General features: G+C 46.9%; 1 protein-coding gene across 13 annotated transcripts in view; it reads right to left on the bottom strand.

Annotated features, from left to right (window-relative positions):
- Positions 1–23,791, bottom strand: part of LOC120374096 (transmembrane protein 104-like) — a 91,459-nt gene that overhangs the window by 46,933 nt on the left and 20,735 nt on the right. For all 13 annotated transcript variants that reach the window (XM_039493334.1, XM_039493330.1, XM_039493333.1 and 10 more), the window contains 3 exons: positions 21,944–22,043; positions 5,771–5,876; positions 5,559–5,652 (listed from right to left, as the gene is read on the bottom strand). In XM_039493334.1, the coding sequence (XP_039349268.1) occupies positions 5,559–5,652; positions 5,771–5,876; positions 21,944–22,043 (300 nt within the window). The remainder of the gene's footprint in view (positions 1–5,558; positions 5,653–5,770; positions 5,877–21,943; positions 22,044–23,791) is intronic.

Here is a 23,791-nt window from a genome sequence, read left to right as displayed (position 1 = left end):
AGAGATCAAATGTCCAAGTGCCTAAGTGACTTAGGAGCCCAACTCCCATTTTCAGTAGTGGCTTAGGCACCAAAGCCAATGGGCGTTAACTCCTAGATCACTGAGCCACTTCTAAAAATGTTACCGTAAGCCATTTTCCAAACATCACGCAGGAATCCGGTAGCAGAGTAGAGATTCAAACCCAGGCCCTCCAAATGCCAGGCTAGTGCCCCATCCACGAGACTATCCTTCCTCTCAATGCAACAGTGATCCCCTCAGGTCAGCTTCTTTAAAAGAGACTTCCGTTTTCTATGCATTTACATAGGGTATGTCCCTCTGTGGGTTCCCATAATGTCCATCAAAGGTGAACAATACAGGGAAAAAACATGTTTTTCCTCCCCCCCACAAAAAATCAATAAAATTATAGCCCTAATTTAAAGTGGAGAACTTTATAGTATCTGGTTTTACCTTTTTATTTTTGTCTAACATTGTAATAGTAATGGCAAATAATAAGCAGCCTCTGACTTTAAGTGACTCTGTCCATTTTCCTTCTGCTAGATTGGTTTTTGGATGGGAAAGTCTTTGAAATACCTCTGACTGCGAAGTGTAAAGAGCTTAAGCTACAAATGTTTTGCCGAAGCGATTGCTTATCTGTGTGCAAGATGCTAAGATCTTGAATCTGGGCTCACCATGTTCCTTTAATCTCACACACACCATTGTTATGATCTGGATGTGAGATTTGAGGTAACATCTTAACTGAACAGAGTTTCCTTTCCTTGGAAAACCAATGGACTCTCAGAAAATTACATTGTTAAAACAATCCCTAGAGAACTTTAACTTAATATAAGAACATAAGAACAGCCATACAGGGTCAGACCAAAGGTCCATCTAGCCCAGTCTTCTGACAGTGGCCAATGCCAGGTGCCCCAGAGGGAATGAACAGAACAGATAATCATCAAGTGAACTTGTCTGACTTCCCAGGGAGGGAGGGGGCATGGAAATCGGATGGCAGTATCTACTAAAATGATGGAATGAGGTCACAGGGAGGATCTAAGCAAGTTGTGCCACATGAACAAAAAATCCACTGTCATCCTATACCAGGGCCACCCAGAGGATTCAGGGGGCCTGGGGCAAAGCAATTTTGGGGGCCCCTTCCATAAAGTAAAGTTGCACAACTGTAGAATATTATATTCTTATGGGGGCCCCTGTGGGGCCCAGGGCCTGGGGCAAATTGCCCCATTCCACCCCCGGCCCGGGCAGCCCTGTCCTATACAAGACTGGCTCAGGTATCAATACCCCTTATTTAAAGGCAGAGCCACAGGCACCATGAACAACCCAGCCCCACCCACCCTAATAGCCCTAGAACACTAGCGTGTATGAAGTCTGGGCCAGGGGAAGAAATCAAGGCTAATACAGAACATCAGCATCTGCCCAGTCATGCTGACTATTAAAGAAAATCTATAATGCTCAACCCCATGCTTCTGCTAAGCAGGGTTTACGGTTGCTGCTCGGACACTGCGCTTCAGCTGGGCCTACTCAGAATTCATAAAAAGTGCTGTCTGCCAAGGCCAATTATCTCTGCATCAGACACAGACACACAAACCTCATTCAGTAAATGAATTAAGTTGCCTGGGCCCTCTGCAATGAACAGCTGAAAACACAAGCGAGGATTACAACACTTTCCTGACAACACAAACAAGAAACAAATAGTTTTCTCTTGGATTTACTAATGATTCCTTTGACAGGGCTTGACTGAGTACAAATGCTCCTTGGGTGCATTCACCACCTGGGCAAAGAAGCAAAAGGAAAACAAATAGCTGGGTATGTTGCCCAATGAGCATCACCCATTTGGGAACCATCAGTGGTGCAAGTATGGCAGGACGGTCCGATACACTGTACCAGTGAGCCATTTATAGCTGATATGCCATACTGGAAAGATGCAGGAGGACAGAATGTGGGGCCACCCAGCAGCCCCATGCCAGCAGCTCCTCCAGCACAGTTGTACCGCCCCCAGCTCTTCCATGCAGCTACGTCTAGCGTCTCCTGTCTGGGGTCTGTCGGCATCCCCGCCGGAGGAGCTGCCAGCATGGGGCCACCCGACATTCTGCTCCTTTCACCACTGCGGTTCCCAGGAGAGCCATGTGGTTCACGGCTCTCCCAGGAACCACAACGGCAAAAGGAGCAGAACCCCATGCCAGCAGTTCCTCCAGTGCGGCTGTACCACCCCTAGCCTCAGCCCTCCCCGGGCCCTGTCCTCTGGTGGGGCTGCTGTACAGACCCCGGACAGAACTCAGGAGACTCAACTGCATGAAAGGACTTGGGGCAGGGCGGGGGCAGCGCTGTAGGAGCTGCTGGCACGGGGCTGCCTGGTGGCCCCACATTCTGCTCCTTTCGCCGCTGTGGTTCTGGAGAGCCCTGCAGTTGAGAAGTCTCCAGTGCACCGGAAGGAGGACAGAGCCCTCCCACCCCCCAGGTAATGTGGGATGGATCACAGGGAGGGAAGGGAGAGATCATGTGGCCCGGGCTGGGGGCAGAGCAGGGTCATGTGAGGAGTCACATTGGGGGTCACATGCCCCCCTTTAGCTGGTGCAGCGTACAGGTAAGAAATGAATTCTACTTGCACCACTGGGAACCATCAAACCATATTTGGCCTTGTTGCTGTCCTCATTTTCTTTGTGTAACAATCATCATCAGGGCTATCACCAGGGACTGAACCCCGGAATGACAGAGCAAACATGTGACTCACGCCAGCTTGAGTTAAAGGATCAACTCCCACGGCTGGGAGCTGTAGTCTCTGTGGATCAGGAATGCAGCAAGATGGTTAACACACACGGAACGCTGGGTCACACTTGCACTGTAGCCAATTTTTTAACCTTAGCTGCCCCTGAAGGATGTCAATGAGCCTACAGATGGCAACACGACCACTGGATGGAAAGTTGGCCTAGGCAGGGCTTAGCAGTGACATCATGTCATCATAACCAGCGTGACAGTGGCTTTCACATGCAGCATTGCACTGCCCTGAAACACAAAGGAAACTGCAAGTGATAATTCGTGAGGCTATGAAAAGAATATGCTTATATCCCCATCCGCCCCAGAAATGAGGTGGATGAGTCACCACTGTAGGTAGGTCAGGCTGCTGAGTCGCTTTCAGGAACAATGTTCTGAACAGTTAGGTAATACTTCAAGCATCCCCACAGGAATTAAACATCCAACTCACCTCTCTTTTCGAACCAGCAAAATGAAAACTCAGCCAGAAGCTTTATCGCCTCTCAACTTTAAAAATGAAATGGAAATAATCTTTTAAAATAAAGTTAAAACTTTCTAAAGTAAAATGTCTATGAAAGAGAAAGTCCTTAAATCCAGGGCTTTGGAGCAGAGCCCAGAGCTGGAGCACAGAGCAGCTCCAGAGCAGTGGAGTGGCAGGTTTTTGCCTGGAGCTGGAGCGGAGCCGGAGCACAGCTCCAAAGCCCTGCTTAAAGCACATATTTCTGAAATGCCTAGTTTCTCCACAGTACAGCCAGGTATGACAAGTCATGTCCTGCTCAGTCTGAGCCTGGAAATCTCCAAAAAGCTGCTGACCTGACTTCTCAGTCAGTTCTCTAACCACTAGATCACACTCCTTACCCATTCATATAAAGTCAAATGTAAGGGCCAGACTAGCTTTCCCTTGGAGACAAGGATTTAAAGTACTGAAGATCTGGCCCCTAATGTTTAATACAACGTTCTGAGTAGGAGACCGAGCCCCTGAAAATGGCATTGTGTGAAGTGAAGTTAATTAGCCCATAAATTAAGAAAGACCCTATCCAGTCATCTGTAAACACAAGAGTAATAATGAGGAGTAGAACTGTGTTTCTCCTCGTGCTGCCAATGCAAACAGGAAAGGCCGAGTGCATAGAATTAAATAAGCAAATGTGAAACTAGAGCAGCTCGTGCACAGATTTAAGAGGAGTAGCGTGAAAAAAACTGAACAAACTTCTAAGTGCAAACAGACCTCAAATCCTCAGAGAAGTTGCCAAGCTCATAACAGACCAGTGGGGTCAACAGATGTAGAGAAGAGGCAAGTCTCTGTCTTCCAACCCTCCCCAACATTTCAAAATGCACATACTTGTCTGGTAAGCGTGTTTATTGAGTGACCAGACAATACTGTTTCAAATGTATTATAATCCTCTCTCTGTACTTCAACTCAAACAGCTGACACTGGTATCAATGCGTACAGTCAGATGAATGATGAATATCCATAACAGACATTTTTGCAAAAGCCTTTCGTTTGGCCACAAAAACCCAAGCAAACAAAATACAACAATCCAGGATCATGCAAAGCTCTGGAGTCTCAATGAACGGTCTATTCCCATAACTCCTGGAACTGGTGAGAGGTATTAGGAAACAAAAGAAGGATTACTGCAGAAAGAGAACCAGAGACACCAAGTCGCAGTTAGTCAAGTACAGTTTGAGGAAGTACGTTAAATATAACAATGTGTCTGCAAGTTCAGGTTCATTTGGGATTTACCCAAGATCTCAGACCCTTCTGTCATACCACAATCTTCTATCACAAACGGCCTCAACAACTGCTGGCAGGAAAAAATAATCAATGATGTAGGATTTTTTTTTTATAAACCATCTTGATTCCCTCTTCTCTGTCTGCAGCTAAATTCTGAGATATTCTTTAGCACTGAGTCACACATGCTCAGAGCAGAATCCAGAAGCCTTCTGTTCATTTCAGTGGACTTTGGATCAGGAACCTTAGGCCAGACTTTTCAAAAGGTCTCATCTAACAGAACTGGGGCCAGATTTTCAAAAGAGCTCAGTTGCAATTCAGGCACTTTATCAATAACCAGATTATTCTGAAGTGCTCAGCATCCAGCAACTCCCACTGAGAGCAACAGATTATACACAGAAGCTGTCAGACAGGATCAGACCCCTGGTGCATCTAGTCCAGTATCTTGTCTCTAACAGTGACCATCACTCTTCAGAGGAAGATGCAAGAAATTACAGACAGGGCAGTCAGTTCTAAACTAATCTGCTCCCTCAGGGCATTATCTCCTAATAGTTAGCTAGAGGTTGGCATAAGCCATGAAGCATGAGGTTTAATATCCCTTCCAATCACTGTTTTAGTAATTGCTATTCTAATAGTAATTCTGGGTATTCCTGTGCTCCATATCAATGTGCAACGCTGCTCTGGGTACTTTTTTAAAATGAGTCCTTGCATGATTTGGCCCAACAGCAACCAGGGCCCCCATCCTGCAAAGCCTTTGGCAAGTATTTAGCTTTCAAAGGCACCTAGGGAGGGAGGTGCCCAATTCCTATTGAGTTTCCAAGGGAACAAGGCCCCTAACATCTTAGGCCCCCATTGAAAATACCAGAATTATTTCATATGGAAGTCTCTGCAGGATGGAGCATAAACCATTTGAAAGACATGCACATCAGTGGCAAAATATGAATTAAACAAATCCCTTAAAATGACCCTTCTGTGGTTTTGGGGGGGCAGGGGTTGGAAATGTAGCTATTGTTCAAAGAGAGAAATAATTCTACTCACTCAACAGCCTGAAATTATCCCAAGGCTGCTCTGTATTTCATCTTACCTGAAAAGGATACAATGGTAGCAAAGATTTGAATAAACTTATTCTTCTGAATGGAGAAAAATACAAAAGGTCCTATCAGTAAAACAAAGCCAGCCTGTTAGGGAAAAAAAAACACAAAAGGGGGAGGAATATAATTACTGATGGCTGACTCCTTTAACATAATAGCTTCTGTTTTCTAGGGAATTACAGTAAATGCCACCAAATATTCTCACCAGAAAAATCCTGTAAGCATTAATCCTGCTGATGGGCCCCCAACAGTGGTTTTCATCGTAGGAATTACTTGTGAAATTGCTCTCTCCTGTGCAACTAGGGATATTGCTGAAAAAGGCAGAAAGATACAGTGTCCTATCTCTGTTTGTAGAAGCAAGGCAGTTTTAAAGGCTACTCTAGTTTACAATGTGTGAAGCCAAACCTGAAGCTCTCCAGCAGCCAGGACTGGTCAGTGTCACTCTTGGGCTTCCCATGGCATACTAATGTGACCTGACAACCCTTCTCATGGCCAGCAGTGGCTCCTTTGGAGAGCACCAACACTATGCCAATCCCTCCTCTTCCCTGCTCCTGTCTAGTCGTTCAGCATACAGTCTGCATGCTTCCAAGACAGCTCCTGCGCAGGATATGCGGACGGGTCCTGCGCAGGAGATATCTATCCAGGAGATATCTTCTCAGCCTCTCCATTTACAAAGGTAAGGGTTTAGTGAAACATGTACATGACCACGTGTTGTACCACGCAGCATGTTGCAAGAGAAACCTGTCACCAAGGCCACTTGACAAGAGCACAGAGAATAACTTTGGTAAGATTGAATTCCCAGAGGTACTGAGCACCTACAACTCCAAGTGAAATCAACGAGAGATGCAAATGCTCAGCATCTCTAGAGATCAGATCCTCAACCTGTTCCTAATCACAGCCACTTCCTCAAGAACATCTCATTTCTTCCCCTTTGGCCAGAAGCCAAAAGGATGCAACAAGACAGACGCTAGTGCCCTCAGCACACAGGTGGTGGGAAAGGGACATGCCACACCTCTCAGTTACATTGACAGATCTTCCTTGGACTTGCCATCAAAATAAATTCAAAAGGTCAACATCCCTCACCTCATCTAATGAGCCATTTGTGAGTCTGCCCACTTCTGTAGCTTTCGAGAAGCAATTCTGCCTTGGAGAGGACAAAGACTCCTACAGGGGTCCCCAAAATGGAACATACTGTGGAAAACAAAGGGTATGTCTACACTGAAATTAGACACCAGTGGCTGGCCTGTGCCAGCTGACTCAGGTTCATGGGGCTCAGGCTGAGGGGCTGTTTAATTGCAGTGAGGACATTCAGGCTCGGGTTGCAGCCCGAGCTCTGAAACCCTCCCATCTTGCAGGGTCCTAGAGCCCAGGCTGAAGCCTGAGCCCAAACATCTACACCACAATTAAGCAACCTTGCAGCCCAAGCCAGAACCAGCTGGTATGGGCTGGCCATCGGTTTTTAATTCCAGTGTAGACACACCATAAGAGAGCTGGGTGCAGTCACAAAGCTGGGCAGCTGTACAGGAAGTGGATGGAGTGCAGCCCCTACAGGTCATGAATCTAAGTGTTATTATTTGTATAGCAGGAGTGCAGAACAAGCCCCACTAGGGATCAAGCCCTGATCAGCTAGGGGCTGTATAAAAAACACACACACAGTAAAAGACAGTCCCTGGGTGACAGAGTTAACTCTCTAAAAGAGACAAGGAAGTGGAAGTGGGATACACCAAAGAAGCAAAATGGTCAGGGAGAGGATAGGCATATCAGTGTATTAGAGTGTAATAAAATACGTCTAGGAAGCCAACACTCAATGTGTAACAGAGGAGTACAATTAAAATGGGTACAGTTTTATATACATTACTTAAAAACAAAGCGATATATAATAAACTCCCATCAATTTACACTGCAGCCTCCCAGCCTGACCCTTATTTAATGGCTGATTGCTTGTCTCAGTAGAAGAGAGCCTTGAAGAGGGACTTGATGGAGTAGAGGAGAAATGGCCTTTTGGAATGCTTCCCAAAGTGCAGATTAACACAAGGAGGAAACACTCAGTGCCTTTGGTGATTGGAAAAAGGCAGCCAGACAGCAGGCTGTGCCTTGGGTTTTGCAAGCTACACCCATTTTAGACTTGTATCAAACCATCAGCTCTGCTTGGAAACTAACATTCTATATTCATGGAGTTTGGTAAGAACCCTGAGGAAATACACCCAGACACACAAATAAACAAGTCAGAAAGGCACCAGAGCAAAGGAAGAAACAGTGCTCAAGGCAGGAGAAAAGAGCAAGGTCTGTGCAATGCTCAGGGGGCCAGCCACACCCACTTTCATCAATACACAATGTACACTGGAACACAGGGGGAGCACCTCAGCTGGTGTACATTGTCAGAGCTCCATGACGGCCATTGGAGCCATGACAATTTACACCAGCTGAGGATCAACCAGGCAGTGTTTAATCTGGAACTCTAATAAAAATCTCTCTGGTATTTACTGAATACTGGGAAAAGGCCCTACTTAAATACAACACTAGGCCAGTCTGAATGATTGTCAGCTTTGGATTCAGGCCAGATACAAAAGCCTTTGCTCATCAGTTTTTACCCAGGAAAGCCTTCCACTGAGCTTGACAAATGTCACTAGAGTTGCTCATAGCTGCTCTCCCGTTGCTCTCTGCAAGTATTACACAGCTGTACCCCTTGCACCTCTGCCCAGCCCTTGGAGACATCCGCGAGCACTGTAAGGAGCAGCTTTATTTACCAACAGCAAGAGGTAGGAGGAGAAGCACCTGATTAGTGCAGTGTCCATCTTGGTGGTGGCATCTCCACGGCAAACAGGTTGCTCATTTCCCCCACTGAACCCAGCAAAGGAATCCATGGCTGTGTGTATCCAGCTACAAAACCACAATGCCTTCCCTTGCATTGTGTTTTGTTGTGGAATTCTGAAACAGTGAGAAATGGTGGTGTAATCTATCACACTTGAGGCATTCCAGGTTTGAACCCACAACCTCCAGCACGTAATGAGCCTTTGCTGCTGGAGCTACAGGAGTCACTCCTCTAACTAGCAGCTATAGCTGACTCATTAACCTATTCTGTGGATCAGCCAATAGATGGGGACAAAGTCCTCTCCCACTGTGTACTGGTCATATGCGTATGTTAATAACCAGCATATACTTCAAGCTCCATGCTATTTCACAGAAATGTGGAGGCCTTACCACTAAGTAACCAGGAAAACTGAGTGTACATGTGTGTGCACTGCTGCCTGTCTACCATACTCCAGTCAATTATAATACAAAGGGAGGGAAAAGCTTAAGATTTAGAGTATGCTAGTTAATCAGTATGTGTACCTAGTAACAAGTTTGTGACCTCTTTGATCTGCTGAAGTATCAGTGTTTACTGTGAGACACTGCATGAAGGACGTCTGCTTTTTAAAGAACTGCACAAAGAAACTAGTCTGAACACTTTCTTCCCCATTGAAATCTCCAGCAAATCATGCACTCATAATTTCAACAGCTGTGGAGAAATATCACTCCATTCAAGAAAGGAAGTATCTACATATTCCTGCTTCTGACTATATGTTTCTCAAAATATTTCTGGGGTCTATTCTCCGAGTACTGAGAGAGGGAATTATGTTCATAACTTGGCGTTATCTGCACACCAAAAATCCTCCCCAATCCAATGCAAGAAGAGATTCCCAAAATATGCCAGAGTGTTTTAGAGACAAAGCTAGCTGTCCATAGCTAACTGGGGGGAGGGATAGCTCAGTGGTTTGAGCACTGGCCTGCTAAACTCAGGATTGTGAGTTCAATCCTTGAGGGGGCCATTTAGGGATCTGGGGCAAAAATCTGTCTGGGGATTGGTCCTGCTTTGAGCAGGGGGTTGGACTAGATGACCTCCTAAGGTCCCTGACATTCTATGATTCAGAGGAGTGAGAAAAGTGGTTCTCCAAAATGTCATGTGAAATCTACATGTTGTGGGGGAGCTCATTTAGCACAGGTGCATGTATCTGCACTACTCTGAACACACACACATTGAAATATCTTAACTAAAGATCCCCAAATACTATTTCCAGCACTGAGGTCCTCAATTAAAGGGAGTCTTACTCTAAAGAAGTCAGGCCACTATGAGTTTTGCACCAGATTTAGTCAAGAACAAGAATCTTCCTCTACTGACATGCCATTAAAACAATGTGCCCTCACTGCATGGCACCAGGGGGTTGCAAAATGGACAGAGAGATCACGCAGTGCCATATAAACTAAGCATACATATACAGTATACACACATACAGGGGTTAAACTCAACCCCTGCTGGCCCCAAAACTAAGCCTAGAAGTCATGCAGACTCCCTCAACCCCCAGACCCACATCCCCTGTAACAGATGCATTGGCTGTGTACTGCATTTAATGATACTGACAATTTACACTCTCTAATGCATTTTAAAACTACATAATTTACTCTTCCCCTTCCTTTCCTGGCTCCACCTACATCTTCCCCACTGTACACTGTGTATTTTTCTCCCTAATGGCTTTCAACGTCTCTCCCTATTTTGCCTCTCTCCTCCTCTATCCTTTTATATCACTTCTGCCTTTTCCTTCCCTGCATTGTTCGTACTACTTCCCTCCTTTATATTTCCTATCCCTGATTTCCTCCTACTGCTCCCCTCACTTCTGTCTCTGTCCCCTTTTCTAGTTTATCTCCTCAATCTCTCTCCCCTGCACACTTCCCTCAGACACATGCTCCTCATGCTGCCAGTGAGATCAGCTACTGGGCTCTCCCACTCCTCCCTGGGGACGAAGCGCAGACTGCCCCCGCCATCTCTTTCCCAACCTCACTTGCCCACTCCAAATTTCCACTCACCCTGGGCAAGCAGGTTTTTATTATTATTAACTAAGGTGGGTCAAAAAATTTCCAGCAAAACAGCTCCCCAGCCAGACTTCATCTCCCATGATGCACTGTGGCCACACGACTGCCATGATGCACCTACTCCCCTCAACAAGTGGGGAAGCTGTCATGCATGATGGGTGATGTAGTCCAACCAAGGAGCCCTGCCTATAAAGGAGAATAGGCACCCGACCTACAACTCCCATGAGGCACCCCGGCAGCATTTCATTTCCTTTTTAATTTTCACTGAAAGTTCAATTCTCTGCACACCAAATTTTCCACCCAGCTCTATTATTAACCATTTATAGCCTGGTAGTGCCTAGGAGGTCTCACTCAGATCTGGGGCCCATTGTGTTAGGCACTTGTCACAGGGTGGTCCCCTGGAAGTCTTTTCCATCCTCAGTAACTGACCATCACAACTCCAGGTGTGCTTAACTGCACCCTGCTTTATTATATCCCTTCAGCAGGCCACATCCTGGGTGTTATTTAGATACGATTTACAGTCAGTAGCCAGCTTCATCCATTTGCTTCCAATCCTGCCTACTCCTGCCCTCCTTCCAGCAGTTAATTAACACCCTGCACTAACTGCCTGTCTTTCAGTCAGGTCCCACCTAATGAGTCCTGGTGGGGATTTGAGTGACAGAGCATTGAGTCAGCGTCTGACCTAGCACACCCAGTTACAGTGTTGTACAAATACAGAACAAACAACAGTCCCTGCACCCAAAGAATTTACAAACAGTAAAATCTTTTCAGGCCCTGCCTGCACTCCCACTCGATAGCCTCTCCTTGAGGAGCTCAGCAGGGCTCTGCACATTCACAAGGGTCCAACCACATGGAATTCCCTGCAGGGTCAGGTCTTAGAGTATCTGGAAAAATAAATCAGCAGTCGCCAGCAAGATTCCCACCACTGCGTGAGCAAGTGCTCTCGGGAAAATTCCTCACTTGTGCTGGAAACAACTCGAGCATCTTTGTCGATATTAGGGATCTTCCTCTGCCCAGTCCCCCAAATTCCCCAATTTATTTGCCATTATATATACACAATATATAATGACCTGGGGAATATATACAGTGGAAGAGTCAGAGCAAGGAGACTGAACATTCAGCAGACAAGCTGAGGAAAGGATCAAAAATAGGAATGGAAACAAGAAATGTGTCTGCTCGAGTAATGGGATTTTATACATGGGAGTTGTTTTTTAAGGAGAAGATGTGCATGTTAAAATGCCTCTGAACAAATCATTGGTCTTCATTTCTTACATATACACACAAACTTATCTGAAGGTACTGGCATTTGCTCCAGCCATAGACAGTATTTCTCTCATGTTCATTTAGCTCCTACAATTTTAGAAGTAGCATTGATGTCCTATTGTTCCCCCTTTATGCTTCTTCTCTCCTCCCCATTCATGCAAAATAAGCTTGACTAAAGTTAATTTAAAGGCCAGATTCTTTGCAGTAGTTGCTAAAACGTCTGCATTCCACAGCAATCTGTAAAAGGCTTTTCCAGACTCTAGAGTGCCATCTACACGAAAGAAAGGGGATTTGCTGAGAGTCAGCCAACTGGAGGTAATAAATCCTTCGGGGATGCATCACAGACTAATGCCGACAAGATGCTTTTTGGAACAGCTCTTTGCAGACTGCAGATGTTTTGTGGCAATTTTTTTTAAAGCACTAAAATACTCCTGTGACTGGATGAGCACCGCTCTCAAACAGCTTGTATGATGAGATGAGAGCCTTTTTAGTTTGGCTCCTGAATATTTATGCACCCTTAAAGAGAAATGCTTGCCTACCTTATTTTTTTAGGCTATTGTCAAAAGTTCACCTTCAGCCAAATTGTCACTGATCCTGCATGCTTCAATCTTTGGGCACAAGTTTGGCACCCATACACTGAGGCATGCAAAAATCAGCTGCCCCTTTTGAAAAAAATGTGGCCCTAATTGTTGAATGGTCACTTGGATCCAGTCTCTTGCGTGCCAGTGTTTCACAGACTCTTATTAAAGAAGAACTCTGTAGGCACAGATTTAGGCCTGGATCCTGCAGTGAGTCAATGAGAAGTGCCGGGGATCTGCCTACAGGGAATTACTTCAGGATTGGAGTTTCCAGAGCTGTCTGAGGCAGGCTTAGAATCTATCCCTACATGATGATTTTAAAATCTCTATCTAGGATAACCACCTAGCAGTACAGCAAAGGCAGCCAAATCGCATCCCCCAGTGCAAAGATTCCACCAATTCACTGAAATAGGGCAATGGAAATATTATCCAGGCAGGAGTGGCTCCAGCACAGCCATATCCTCCCTCTGATTGACCACTAAGAGAACCAGGAATCTATAACAAAGGAACATATTTCCCCATGCTGGTTTTCCAGACAAAACAATGGAAAAGTCTCAGTGTGCAGCTCCTCCAACTGGCTGCACTGAACATGCCCAACAAAGTGGCAGCTACCACTGCAACTGGGCAGCCTCCTTCGACATGTATAGATGTGGTGCACAGCAACAAAATTGCAAAGAGCTGCTCTCTCACACACACACACACTCTCTCTCTCTCTCTCTCAACGCCAAGGGTATGTCTCCACTGCAAAGAAAAGCTACGTCCCAAAGCTTGGGTCAATTGATTCGAGCTCACGAGGCTCAGGCTGTGGGGCTAAAAATAGCAGTGTAGACATTCAGGCTTGCACTGAAGCCTGGCAAGTGGGGAGGATCTCAGAGCCCAGGCTCCAGCCCTGGACCCGCAAGCACGAGTCACCTGATGTGGGCTCTGAGACTTGGCGCCACAGGTTTTTCTTTGCAGCGTAGACATACCCTAAGAGGAACAGCAACATGAGAGAAAAATAAGCTAAGAATATGGACCATTAAGGCCCCAATCCTGTGATCTCCACATGAGATACATGTGGGCCGACCCCAGTGTCTAAACAGCACCCCATTGACTTCAGCCTTTATGCATGACATTGCAGAACTGGGACCTAAGTGATTATCATGTATATAGTACTAGCCTGCATGTCACAATTCTTCAGTAACTCGGTGTGCCGCAGTTGCTCAGTAATATGGACAACATATGAGGTAATTTCCTTTGGGGAGGGAGGGAGAAGAGATTGGATATTGTTTAATTTCTACTCTTTGTGTTCCCTGTAAAGTGGAACTGTGCAAAAATTCCCACCAGTTGATTACAGCAGCCTCGACAAAGGCATTACACAGCGAGCCGGGGTGATAAGATTATAGAGCTTCCACTGGCAGAGATGTCAAGGACACAGCATCTATTAAAGAACTACACTGAAAATAAATGGAGGTCTTTCAAAACCCAGTGTAATAAATAAGGCAAGTCCCTCACTAAGACAGCACGATTGCTTTCCATCTGAATGAGCCTCCGCTCAAGGGGAAGCAAAGGGGGCCCCTCACCAGACTACATGACGGATGGGCAGAACAGCAAGTGACTGGCTGCAATGTTGGTGAGTGCTGGAGTTGCATTGCAATCATACATGGCTGGGCTGGGCTGGGCTGGGCTGTGTCCCATCTCAGTGGACTGGGTTTATGGAACAATTAAATGATTCATGCTGTATAACCAGCTGAAAGTGACCATTATTTCAGGAGGTCTGGATGTTACTCTCTTGGGAGTAAATCTGAATCCTCTCTTCCATGGTCATGCAGGGCTCTGGATGCAGTGGAACAGGGCTAGTTCCACTGAACAGTGCAGGGAGCAGCCCACACATGGGATGCGCACCCCATATGCACTTAGTTTGAGGAGTTCAGGGAGCAATGGTACAGGGAGGATAGATTTGCTGCTGCAAATCCACTAGCACCTTCCTCCCAGAGCAATGGTGAAGCCTATTGCAGCCTGAGGGTAAACAGTTTTATTCAGCCTTACCCAATCAAGGTTCTTTTTTTTCCAACCCCAGCAGCAGCAACCCATCTACCAAATATGCCCTGACATCCCAGCCCCTTCAAGAGGAAAGGCAGCGAACCAGAACCAAAGATGGAATTTTCACATGGGCACAAGCATCCAATTGCAGGATCAGGGCCTACATGCACAGCTCCCCTGTATCAGTATTAGCAGGGGTTACATCAATGTGCTCAAGGGGAAAATATCCCTCCCAAGAGTACTCGCTGGCTTCAGATGGGGAATTAGCTCTAGCTTTGCTTTTAACTGGACTCCTGTCGCCTTCATCTATTTTCATTGAAGCCAGCTCTGAGAACTCACTGCACATACTCAGTACACATTACTCATTCACCTCACCCTCCCACACCCACACACTCCCCTCAATGCAGGATAACCTCGGGTTTGAGAAGATATTTGATTGAAGCTAGGGCTATGGAGAGAGCAGGCAGCATGAATATGAATTTCCTCTCTCCTAGGCCAATGTCAAAATCCAGCCTGACACATTAGTCTTTTAACTAAGCAACAATGAAATAGCCAAACAATACACTGTACAAAGAGACCTTATTTGAAAGGCAGACTTTCAGCACAGTGCTCCCTTCCACAAATGTAATCCTTTCTTTGGGTTTTAAATTGATGCTCAAGCAAGAAAATGCAGTAAATAATAGAATCGGGTGAATAATGCAAAAAACATGTTCCATTAATATTTCTTCATATTTTTAAACAAATTCCCTTCAGCCACATTCATGAATCTTTTGTGCTCGCCTTCTGCAGACATTCATGCTTTAGGGAACGTGGATTTTAAAGGTGACTTGCACTGGAACAGACTCGGCTTCTGAAATTACTTTATATGGATCAAGAAAGCTGGAAAGTTTTAGTCTGGTTTCAAAACACTTGTTCTGTTTGCTTTTCACCTATGAAAGGACTGTAAAGTGTGGTCTTTAGTTTTGCTGGAAGCCCCAGGTATGAATGTCAGCAGTCTTGGCCCATAAATCCAATGGTGGATGTGTTGTATCTTTACTCCTGAGTGCTTAATAGGTATTAGAGTTAAACAAGTATTAGCAAACAAGAAAAAACATTCACACTAAGGCCCTTTTACACTGCCAGAGCATTAAGGGCATGAGGTATAAATGAGACTCAGGCTCAAAGAGTCTGACTACAAACTCTTCCTTTGGCAATTTAACTTGTATGATTGCCATAATTCTCCCAGATCTCCAGTTGCCCACAGAATCTAGCAGGAAAAACAGGGCAAACAATATCTGGATTTCTTCTTATGAATAAAAGAAGCTGGAAAAAATTCTACTCGTGCCTTCTTTCTACATCACAAAGGAGGAGGAAAATGTGCAAACCCAATTTTGTCTTTTTCAGGTCACTTAACCATTCACTTTACAACTCTTTGTATTCCAACTGGCTGAGGAACATTATTAGCCAATCAGAGTGCAGGGACTTGTGCCTCGTCACTGATTGCGGCTGCACACTTCCAAGCACATCTGGACTTTTTGGTGATACAGAACTCTACACTTTCCCCCTCAGTCATCCCATTCAGGATGGTCCCTTGGCTACTGCACTGTCCAGTTGGAGGAGAAACAGCAAGTTAAAATTCAGCTGAGGCAAAACTGAGATGCTGTTCCTGGTGTCAGACCTTGGGCAGTCTGACAGCAGGCTAGGCACGACCATTCTTCAGACAGTACAGTGGTGCCTGGTAAGACAGGTGCGGAACACAGGGGCCACCCTCAACTTCTCCCTCACCAGAGGCTCACATTTCAACCCTCCTCACGAACGGTTATTACTACCTCCAGAGGGTCCCGGTGGTTTTTCCTTTGACTTGTAATTTGCCAGTCATTCATGCCTCTCTCTCTCATCCAGGCTACACTATAAATTCCTGACAGGCCTCAACATTTGGTGGGGTGGGGGGTTCAAAATGAACTAAGGGAATTAGGCACACACATCCCCAGTGACTTACAACGGGATTTGAGAGCCTTACTCCCTTCAGCCCCTTTGAAAGAAATCCAGCCTTAACTCATTTCCTCTTTGCTTTTCGTATTCTGTGTCTGCCCCAGTATCCAACCTGTGCCTCACAAGTAAACAGGGCTAAGGACCTGGGAAACTTCTGGCTGACTGTAGTGACTGCCCTCCTGGAGTTTTATTCAGTCCATAGTTTCTTGATAAACTCCCAGGAATAGACTGTTCTGCATCAAATGACGAGTGCTGATGGGATCATCAGTTATGGGTCACAAAAGAGAACCTACAGAATATTAACTAATCCGCTAAGGAATCTTTGACAATAGCTTGTCTTGGCTTTATATTTTTTCTGGATCTCTTGTTCCGACAATTGAGGGAGCAGCATAAAGAAAAAAAACATTACTAGTCCTTAATACTAGCCAGGTATGTCTGTGAAAGAGCATATAGATTTTACATGGATCTTAGTCTGAATCCTCCAGAAAAACATATTGATTAATCCCAGAATAATCCGTCACCACAGAAATGACAAGAACAGAACTAACTGTTCCCTAGTCTCTCAACAATTAGAATCAATTAGCTTAGCTCTTCTGAGCACAGTATTTCTAGCCTAGCTGTTTTCAAAGCACAATGCAAAATCCCTTCTTTCATAGTTGCTCATGGCCAAATAGTGAGGAAGGGGAAAGAGAAGACAAGCAGTAAGCAGTGGGGTGCTCATATACCATGGCAATGGGAACCACATAAAAACCTAGATAGATAAAATAGAGAGAAAGAAGGAAACAAGGGTGGATGGAAGATACTAAGTCACAAAGAGGTGGCGAGCTTAGGTTCCCTTGGACGATGGCAGTGCCACTTAAAATAGTGTATTGAGTGTCTACTGTAGATACCACAGAAATGGACACAAATATCTAAGATGGATGGCCAGATTCTTAGCTCATGAAAATCAGCATAGCTCTATTGAAGTCAGAGTAGGGTTGCCAACCCTCCTGGATTGGCCAGGAGTCTCCTGGAATCGGCCTCAATCCCCCGGTTGCTATTGAAAGCAATCTGGGAGATTTTAATAGGCCAAAAGTCAGGTCGGTGGTGCAGTGGGGATAAGGCAGGCTCCCTACCTGCCCTGTATCCACATGGCTCCTGGAAGCAGCCAGCAAGTCCCTGCGGCCCCTACAGGCAGAGGCAATCAGGGAGTCTTCATGCACTGCCCCCGCCCCAAGCGCCAGCACCACAGCTCCCATTGCCCAGGAACCATGGCCAATGGGAGCTGCAGGGGCAGTGCCTGCAGGCAGAAGCAGCACGCAGAGCTGCCCTGAGCCTAGCAGCTGCAGGGACATGCCGGTCGCTTCCAGAAGCCACTTGAGGTAAGCACCACCTGGCCAGAAGCTGCACTTTGCACCCTCTCCCGCACCCCAACCCTGAGCCTCATGGCAAGGGGACACTAAAGTCCACCTCAGCCCACCCACTGGGAAGAGGCTGGCACCACGGGCAAGGGCTGTACTTTGTGGCAGAGGAGCTATCAGCTCCTGCACCATGATATGCAACCCCTGCCTGCGCTGCTCCATGCCTACTGAGACTTGCACTTTGGGGGGAGTGGTCAACTGTGCCATGTTAAAAAGTGGGTGGGTATAGCCCTTCCACTTCTAAAAGTGGGGGGCATGACCCCTTCTTCCCCCCCCCCCGCTGACCCCTAGGCCCGATTCCAGTATCCCTGGAGTCATCGACTGGTGATGCTGGGATCCAGTATTCCTGACTTTTTCAGAACACTCCATGGGATGAGTAGGCATGCAGAGAAACGTTTGAACTAGTGGAGTGCCCTGTTGATATCCCAAAGGGTTGCAGAACATTGTGCGATTGACTTAGCAGAGTTACAGCTGAGCCAGCACCAAGATCATACCCCTGTTCGTGAAAGAATTTTGAATTCCTTTTTCTTCATAGTTTTGCACTCCCCGTGCCGGTTCAAACAAAGCACCTCACCCTAACAGGTGCTGAGCACCTAAAGAAAGGCTCTGAGCATCCTCAACTCACACAGGGCTGCCCAGGGTGAGGGGGGCAAGTGGGGCAATTTGCCCCAGGCCCTGGGCCCCACAGGGGCCACCACGAGAATATAGTATTCTATAGTATTGCAACTTTTTTTATGGAAGGGGCCCCCAAAATTGCTTTGCCCCAGGCCCCCTGAATCTTCTGGGTGGCCTGAACTCACGCTGCCTTCAGCACTTTGCAGAATGGGAACCAAATTCTCTGCCCTTGGTAACTCTCAGCCATCAGCAGAAATACACAAAGGCATTGCTGAAGCACCACTGCCCTCTGCTGCTCAAGAGGAGAATAAGGTAACACCATACAAAAGAACCCACCACACTGAAAGGCCTAGAATTCACTCCTGGACTAATATGTCTTCAAACTGAGGGTTTCTTCCTACTCACTTCACACCCCAAAGAAAAAGCCAGTTTGTTTAAAGCCCTTCCTGCGCTAGAGAGATGAGCAGAGTTGAAAATGCTTTGCAAACAGCTCTCCCACCCAGCTTCAGACTATAGTGAGGGAAAGACTATATCTTTAATAAAGAGTATTTGAAAATGGTGCATGGGGATCAAATGTGTACTGTATTTATTCCAAACAAAGTATTATATGGGCTGGGGCAGTAGGGCGGGACTCAAATGATAAAAGGGTTTAAAGACCACATTGATGCCATCTCTAAGTACGGCAGGCCCTGGATTTATTTCCCGAATCATACTTTCACCACCACAAACAACTGTTCCTTCCTGTGGCTGTTAGTAGGACTGTAGCCATTACCCGAATCTTTTGATATAAAATCACTGAGTGGGAACCTAAAGCTATTACAAGGTCAGCAACGAGGCTGAAATCGATGCAGAAGTTCAGTAGCTTGTATTATTTCTGACCCATAGTCTAACATAAGAGGTTTTTAAGGCCCGGCTTGACAAAGCCATGGCTGGGATGATTTAGTTGGGGATTGGTCCTGCTTTGAGCAGGGGGTTGGACTAGATGACCTCCTGAGGTCCCTTCCAACCCTGATAGTCTATGATTAGTCAGTTCTGATTGCACATAAACAGAGACTTAGCCACATTTTACCCTTCACTGGCAGCAAAAGCTGAAGTGAAGCTATAAAACATTTTCTATCATAAGGTCATTTTCAAAAATTCACACATTTCTGAAGAATGCTCCTGTTGATGTCAGGCTGTCTCTTGGGGGCAAGGAAGGGAGAGAAATCATCGCCATCCTTCTTTTCTTATGAATAGGGATCTACTTAAATTGCAGAGAAATCACAATTTTTTCATGGGTTGGTCATGGCATAAATAGCAAATTTAATGGACATATCTATACCATGCCATCCTTACTTCTGCGCTGCTAGTGCCTTCAGAGCGGGGTGCCTGGCAAGCAGCTGCCACTCTTCGATCATCCAGCTTTAAAGGCAGCACAGAAGTAAGGGTGGCAATACCATGAACCCCCTACAATAGGCTTGCAATCCTCTTTTCGGTCAGGGCACCCAGTTTGAGAAATGCTGTGTACTTTGGTATACTTTCACCCTATGGAATAAGTTAAAAGTACACAAAAGACCAGATTTCATGGGGGAGACCAGATTTCATGGCTCGTGCTGCATTTTTCACAGCCGTGATTTTGGTAGGACCCTACTTATGAGACATTCAGACGCTATGGAGATGAGCAACAACTCTCTCGATTTTATTGCCTGTAACACAATATTTAGGATTTTTCACAAATCCCAACCTCCAAGAGTCATGTTATTATGTGAGAACCTCAGCTTTCATTTAATTTTTTTTAAAAAGTTTTTAGCTCTCATGATTGCAGAATTGGTGTGAATCTAACTTAAGCTTCACACCACCCTCTGCAACATCATGAAGGAGGAGAATTAAACACTGTCTTTGCCAAGTCTAATGGCACATGGGGTGCTCAAAGTTATAAGTACTTAAGGGTTAGATTCTATTTCTATCTACCTTATCTAGGGGGCAGGGCCAGCTCCAGACCCCAGCGCGCCAAGCGCGCGCTTGGGGCGGCATTTTGCCGGCAGGGCGGCAGGCGGCTCCAGTGGACCTCCCGCAGGCATGACTGCGGAAGGTCCGCCGGAGCCGCCTGCCGCCCTCCCAGCGCACCCTCCGCAGGCACGTCTGCAAGAGGTCCCCCGGAGCCGCGGGACCGGCAGCGCGCCCCCTGCGGCATGCTGCCGTGCTTGGGGCGGCCAAATTCCTAGAGCCGCCCCTGCTAGGGGGTGTCTCATCACCTCAGTTTTTAAGCAGAGCTCCTCATTAAAATCAATTGGGAGTTCTTAAAAATATACAGTACAATATAGCCCTAGATGCAGAGGTGAGCTCCAGCCGGTTCACACCAGTTCGCAGGAACCGGTTGTTAAATTTAGAAGCCTTTTTAGAACCGGTTGTTCCAGGACAACTGGTTCTAAAATTTTTTTTAAATTTAACAAACGCTCAGGCAGCTGTCCACCTGGCCCCTGGTGGCAAAAAAGCCAGAGCCGGCCCTGAGTCTGGGCCCCGCGGCGCTGGCCCCGGTACCGGCCAAGCGGCTCCAGCCCGGCCGGCCCGGCTCGGGGAGTCTGGCCCCGCGGCACCAATCACGGTCCCGGCGGAGCGGACCCGGTCCAGGCCCCAGGCAGTGTGGTAAGGGGGCAGGGAGCAGGGAGGGAGTGTTCGGTGGGTTGTGGGGGAGTGGATGGGGTTGGGGCGGTCAGAGGGCAGGGAACAAGGGGATTGAATTGGGGCAAGAGTCCCGGGGGGGCATTCAGGAAGGAGCAGGGGTTGGATGAGGTGGTGGGGGGCAGTCAGGGACAGAGAGACGGGGTGGTTGGACGGGGCAGGGGTCCCGAGGGGCCATCAGAAATAACAGGAGGGGTTGGATGGGGCGGCAGGGGGCAGTTAGGGGACAGGGAAGGGGGGTGGATGGGGCAGGGGTCCTGGGGGTGGGGTGTCAAGAAATGAGGGGGGTTGGATGGGGCAGGAGTCCCGGGGGGCAGGGGGGGCACGACCTCCTTGTGGGGTGAGGAGGAGGGAACCGGTTGTTAATATTTTGGCAGCTCATCACTGCCTAGATGTTTAGATCATGCTCATCAGCTCAACCTCAGGGTGTCTTACCAAATTTCTCTAAAGCCAACGAGCAATCTGTACATCTCTCCCCAGTCCCCAGAGTGAGCAGTTCCTTTGATTTGTTCTTTATTATTACGACAAGGCTAGTGTGAAGGATGGGCTTTACATTTTGATTAAAGTGGGGTCATGGGTGGGGTTCATCCTCAACTTCTGCAGCAGGGAAACCATTGTTCCTGCAGTCAGCTATCATGGCAATTCTGAACCCCAGCAGCTAAGCACACTACCAGTTCAGACATGTGAAGACCCTCATAGGTGTGCCACCTCAAAGAGCTAGATTCAATAGGGGAAATACATATCAAATATGGCTCCTTAAAGGAACCTTTTTACAGTTACCTATTTACACTGGTATCTCTTTAAACATCCACTTCCTTGCCTGCCCCTTTATCCCACACAGTCTTTGCCCAGTGCAGACTTGACACCAGTAGGGTAACAGGTGATCCCAAGTCACCTCTTGGTTTTTACTGGCTTCTGAAAGGAAACCAAGTTTAACATGGACACAGTTGGAGATACTGTTGAGGGGGGAAAAAATTAAAAAAGCACCATCTTTGCTAATTTTTATGAATTCTTACTGACCAGAACAGTTCCGTGAGGCTGAAAGGTACCATGGTCAGGAACATGGCCAAAGATCCATATATGCCTAGCATCAATGTAATTCGACTCAGGAGGTCTCCAACTGCCAAGGAAAACAAAAGAAACATGAAACTGATTCAGCCTTTGTTGTTATTTCTTACTTCACATTGCTACTCAAAACGGCTGGGTGGAAACTGATGGCATGGTATATTATGCTATAACACACACAGACCTAGATGAGACGGGCAGAAACAAAATACACAGCTAGATCTATAGATTAGAACTATAAGGGTTTCCTCTGTCTGCAGGTGTAGACAGACAGCAGTATAAATAAAACAGTATGGGACTGATCCTCTGCTCAAATTGAAGGGTTGGATTCACCTCAGCTGAGGATCTGGTCATGGGCACACGTGGAAGGAGAGATGGAGAAAGGGAGATTGTTAGTATGCAGAGGGAGGGGATAAGAATCTCGAGGTAGAGCTTGACTTTACCGGAGATTAGCCATTTTTCACCCACTAAGGATCTGGCCTTTTGTTTCCATGATTTAGAGGATCACTCCACTCTAAGGCAGAATGGAGGGGGAGACTTGAGTCCAATGTGCATCCTCATTACCTCTAAGCAGTCGTGTAGCTAGGAGTGGAAATTTGGGTGAGCCCCGACTTTCGGGTAGACAGGCAATGACAGACTGTGCTAGCTCAGCTTCTCCCCTGACACCACGCCCGCCGCCTAGCCCTGGTGCCCGCAGACACAGGGCTTCACCTGCCGAGCTGGGCACGTGCATTCCTCACATTGGGCAATCACTGCCAGCAGCTCCTTCTCAGTTCCCCTGTCCTGGGGGGAGCCATGGCACCACCTCCTTGCTCCGCACGCACAGGGATCTGGGCATTATTGAACCTGGCAAGGACCCGACCTAGCACTCCCGCATGCCTGCTACCCCCTTCCCCTCAGAGCAGCTGCCAGTGGGGGCCCAACCATTCCCCATTCAGCAGTTTGCGGGGGGAGGGTACGGCAGCCACCCCTCACGGGGTTCATTTCCCAGCACAAATGGCCCACACTGAATTTTGTGTGGAGAAGGGCCCAGGCCCCACGCTTGGGTGGTGGTTCCCATGACCTCCTTTCCCCACCCCCGCACATTAGCGGCCCGATGGTTCGGCCGGGCGGAGGAAAGCGGGGTGGCAGAACAGCTGAGGCGCTAATGTGTCTCTGCAGTGCCCTCCTCTCTGCTTCATCATGTGTGGCCGCTGCATGCCAGTCAGTGCTCCTGCTCCTGCTGGACAGCCCAGAGAGGTAAGGGCATCAGGGACTCTGCCCCGGAGCTCAGAAAATGGCAAGGCAGAGCTGTCAGAGCATAGCTTCTGAAGAGTGGGCGCATAGCTCTGTCCTGGATTTCAAGTGCCCGAGTAACGCTTGGGGCTGCTCTGGCAGCACTACACCCCTGCTCAGATTTGGGTGGGCCTGGATGCTAAGTGGGTGGGCCGCAACCCACCCATGGCTACACCCCTGCCTCTAAGCAAAGTCATGCAACTCATACAAATACCTTTCTTGTCATCTGTTCCCACCAGGTACTCTTGGGGGATTCTGGGCCAAAAATTAAAAATTCTGTGCCAAAAAAATTTAAAATTCTGCAAAATTCTGCATATTTTATTTGTCAAAATAATGCAATATGATCTCACGAGTTTCAATTCTTTTGGTAGTTTATTTAAACTACAATACAGAAAAAAAGTCACAATAACTATTCAGCATTTCCTAAACACATGAAAGTTAAGTTACAAATACATGGTAACTAATACTCTGCATTGCAGTTATAATCCTGGATTTTCATTTAAATTACATTACAGAACACCAAACAGC

The sequence above is a fragment of the Mauremys reevesii genome, linkage group 10, assembly GCF_016161935.1.
Source record: "Mauremys reevesii isolate NIE-2019 linkage group 10, ASM1616193v1, whole genome shotgun sequence".
NCBI classification, from domain to species: domain Eukaryota; kingdom Metazoa; phylum Chordata; order Testudines; family Geoemydidae; genus Mauremys; species Mauremys reevesii.
Note: the sequence above shows the minus strand (reverse complement) of the source record. Positions and strands in the feature narration are given on the sequence as shown.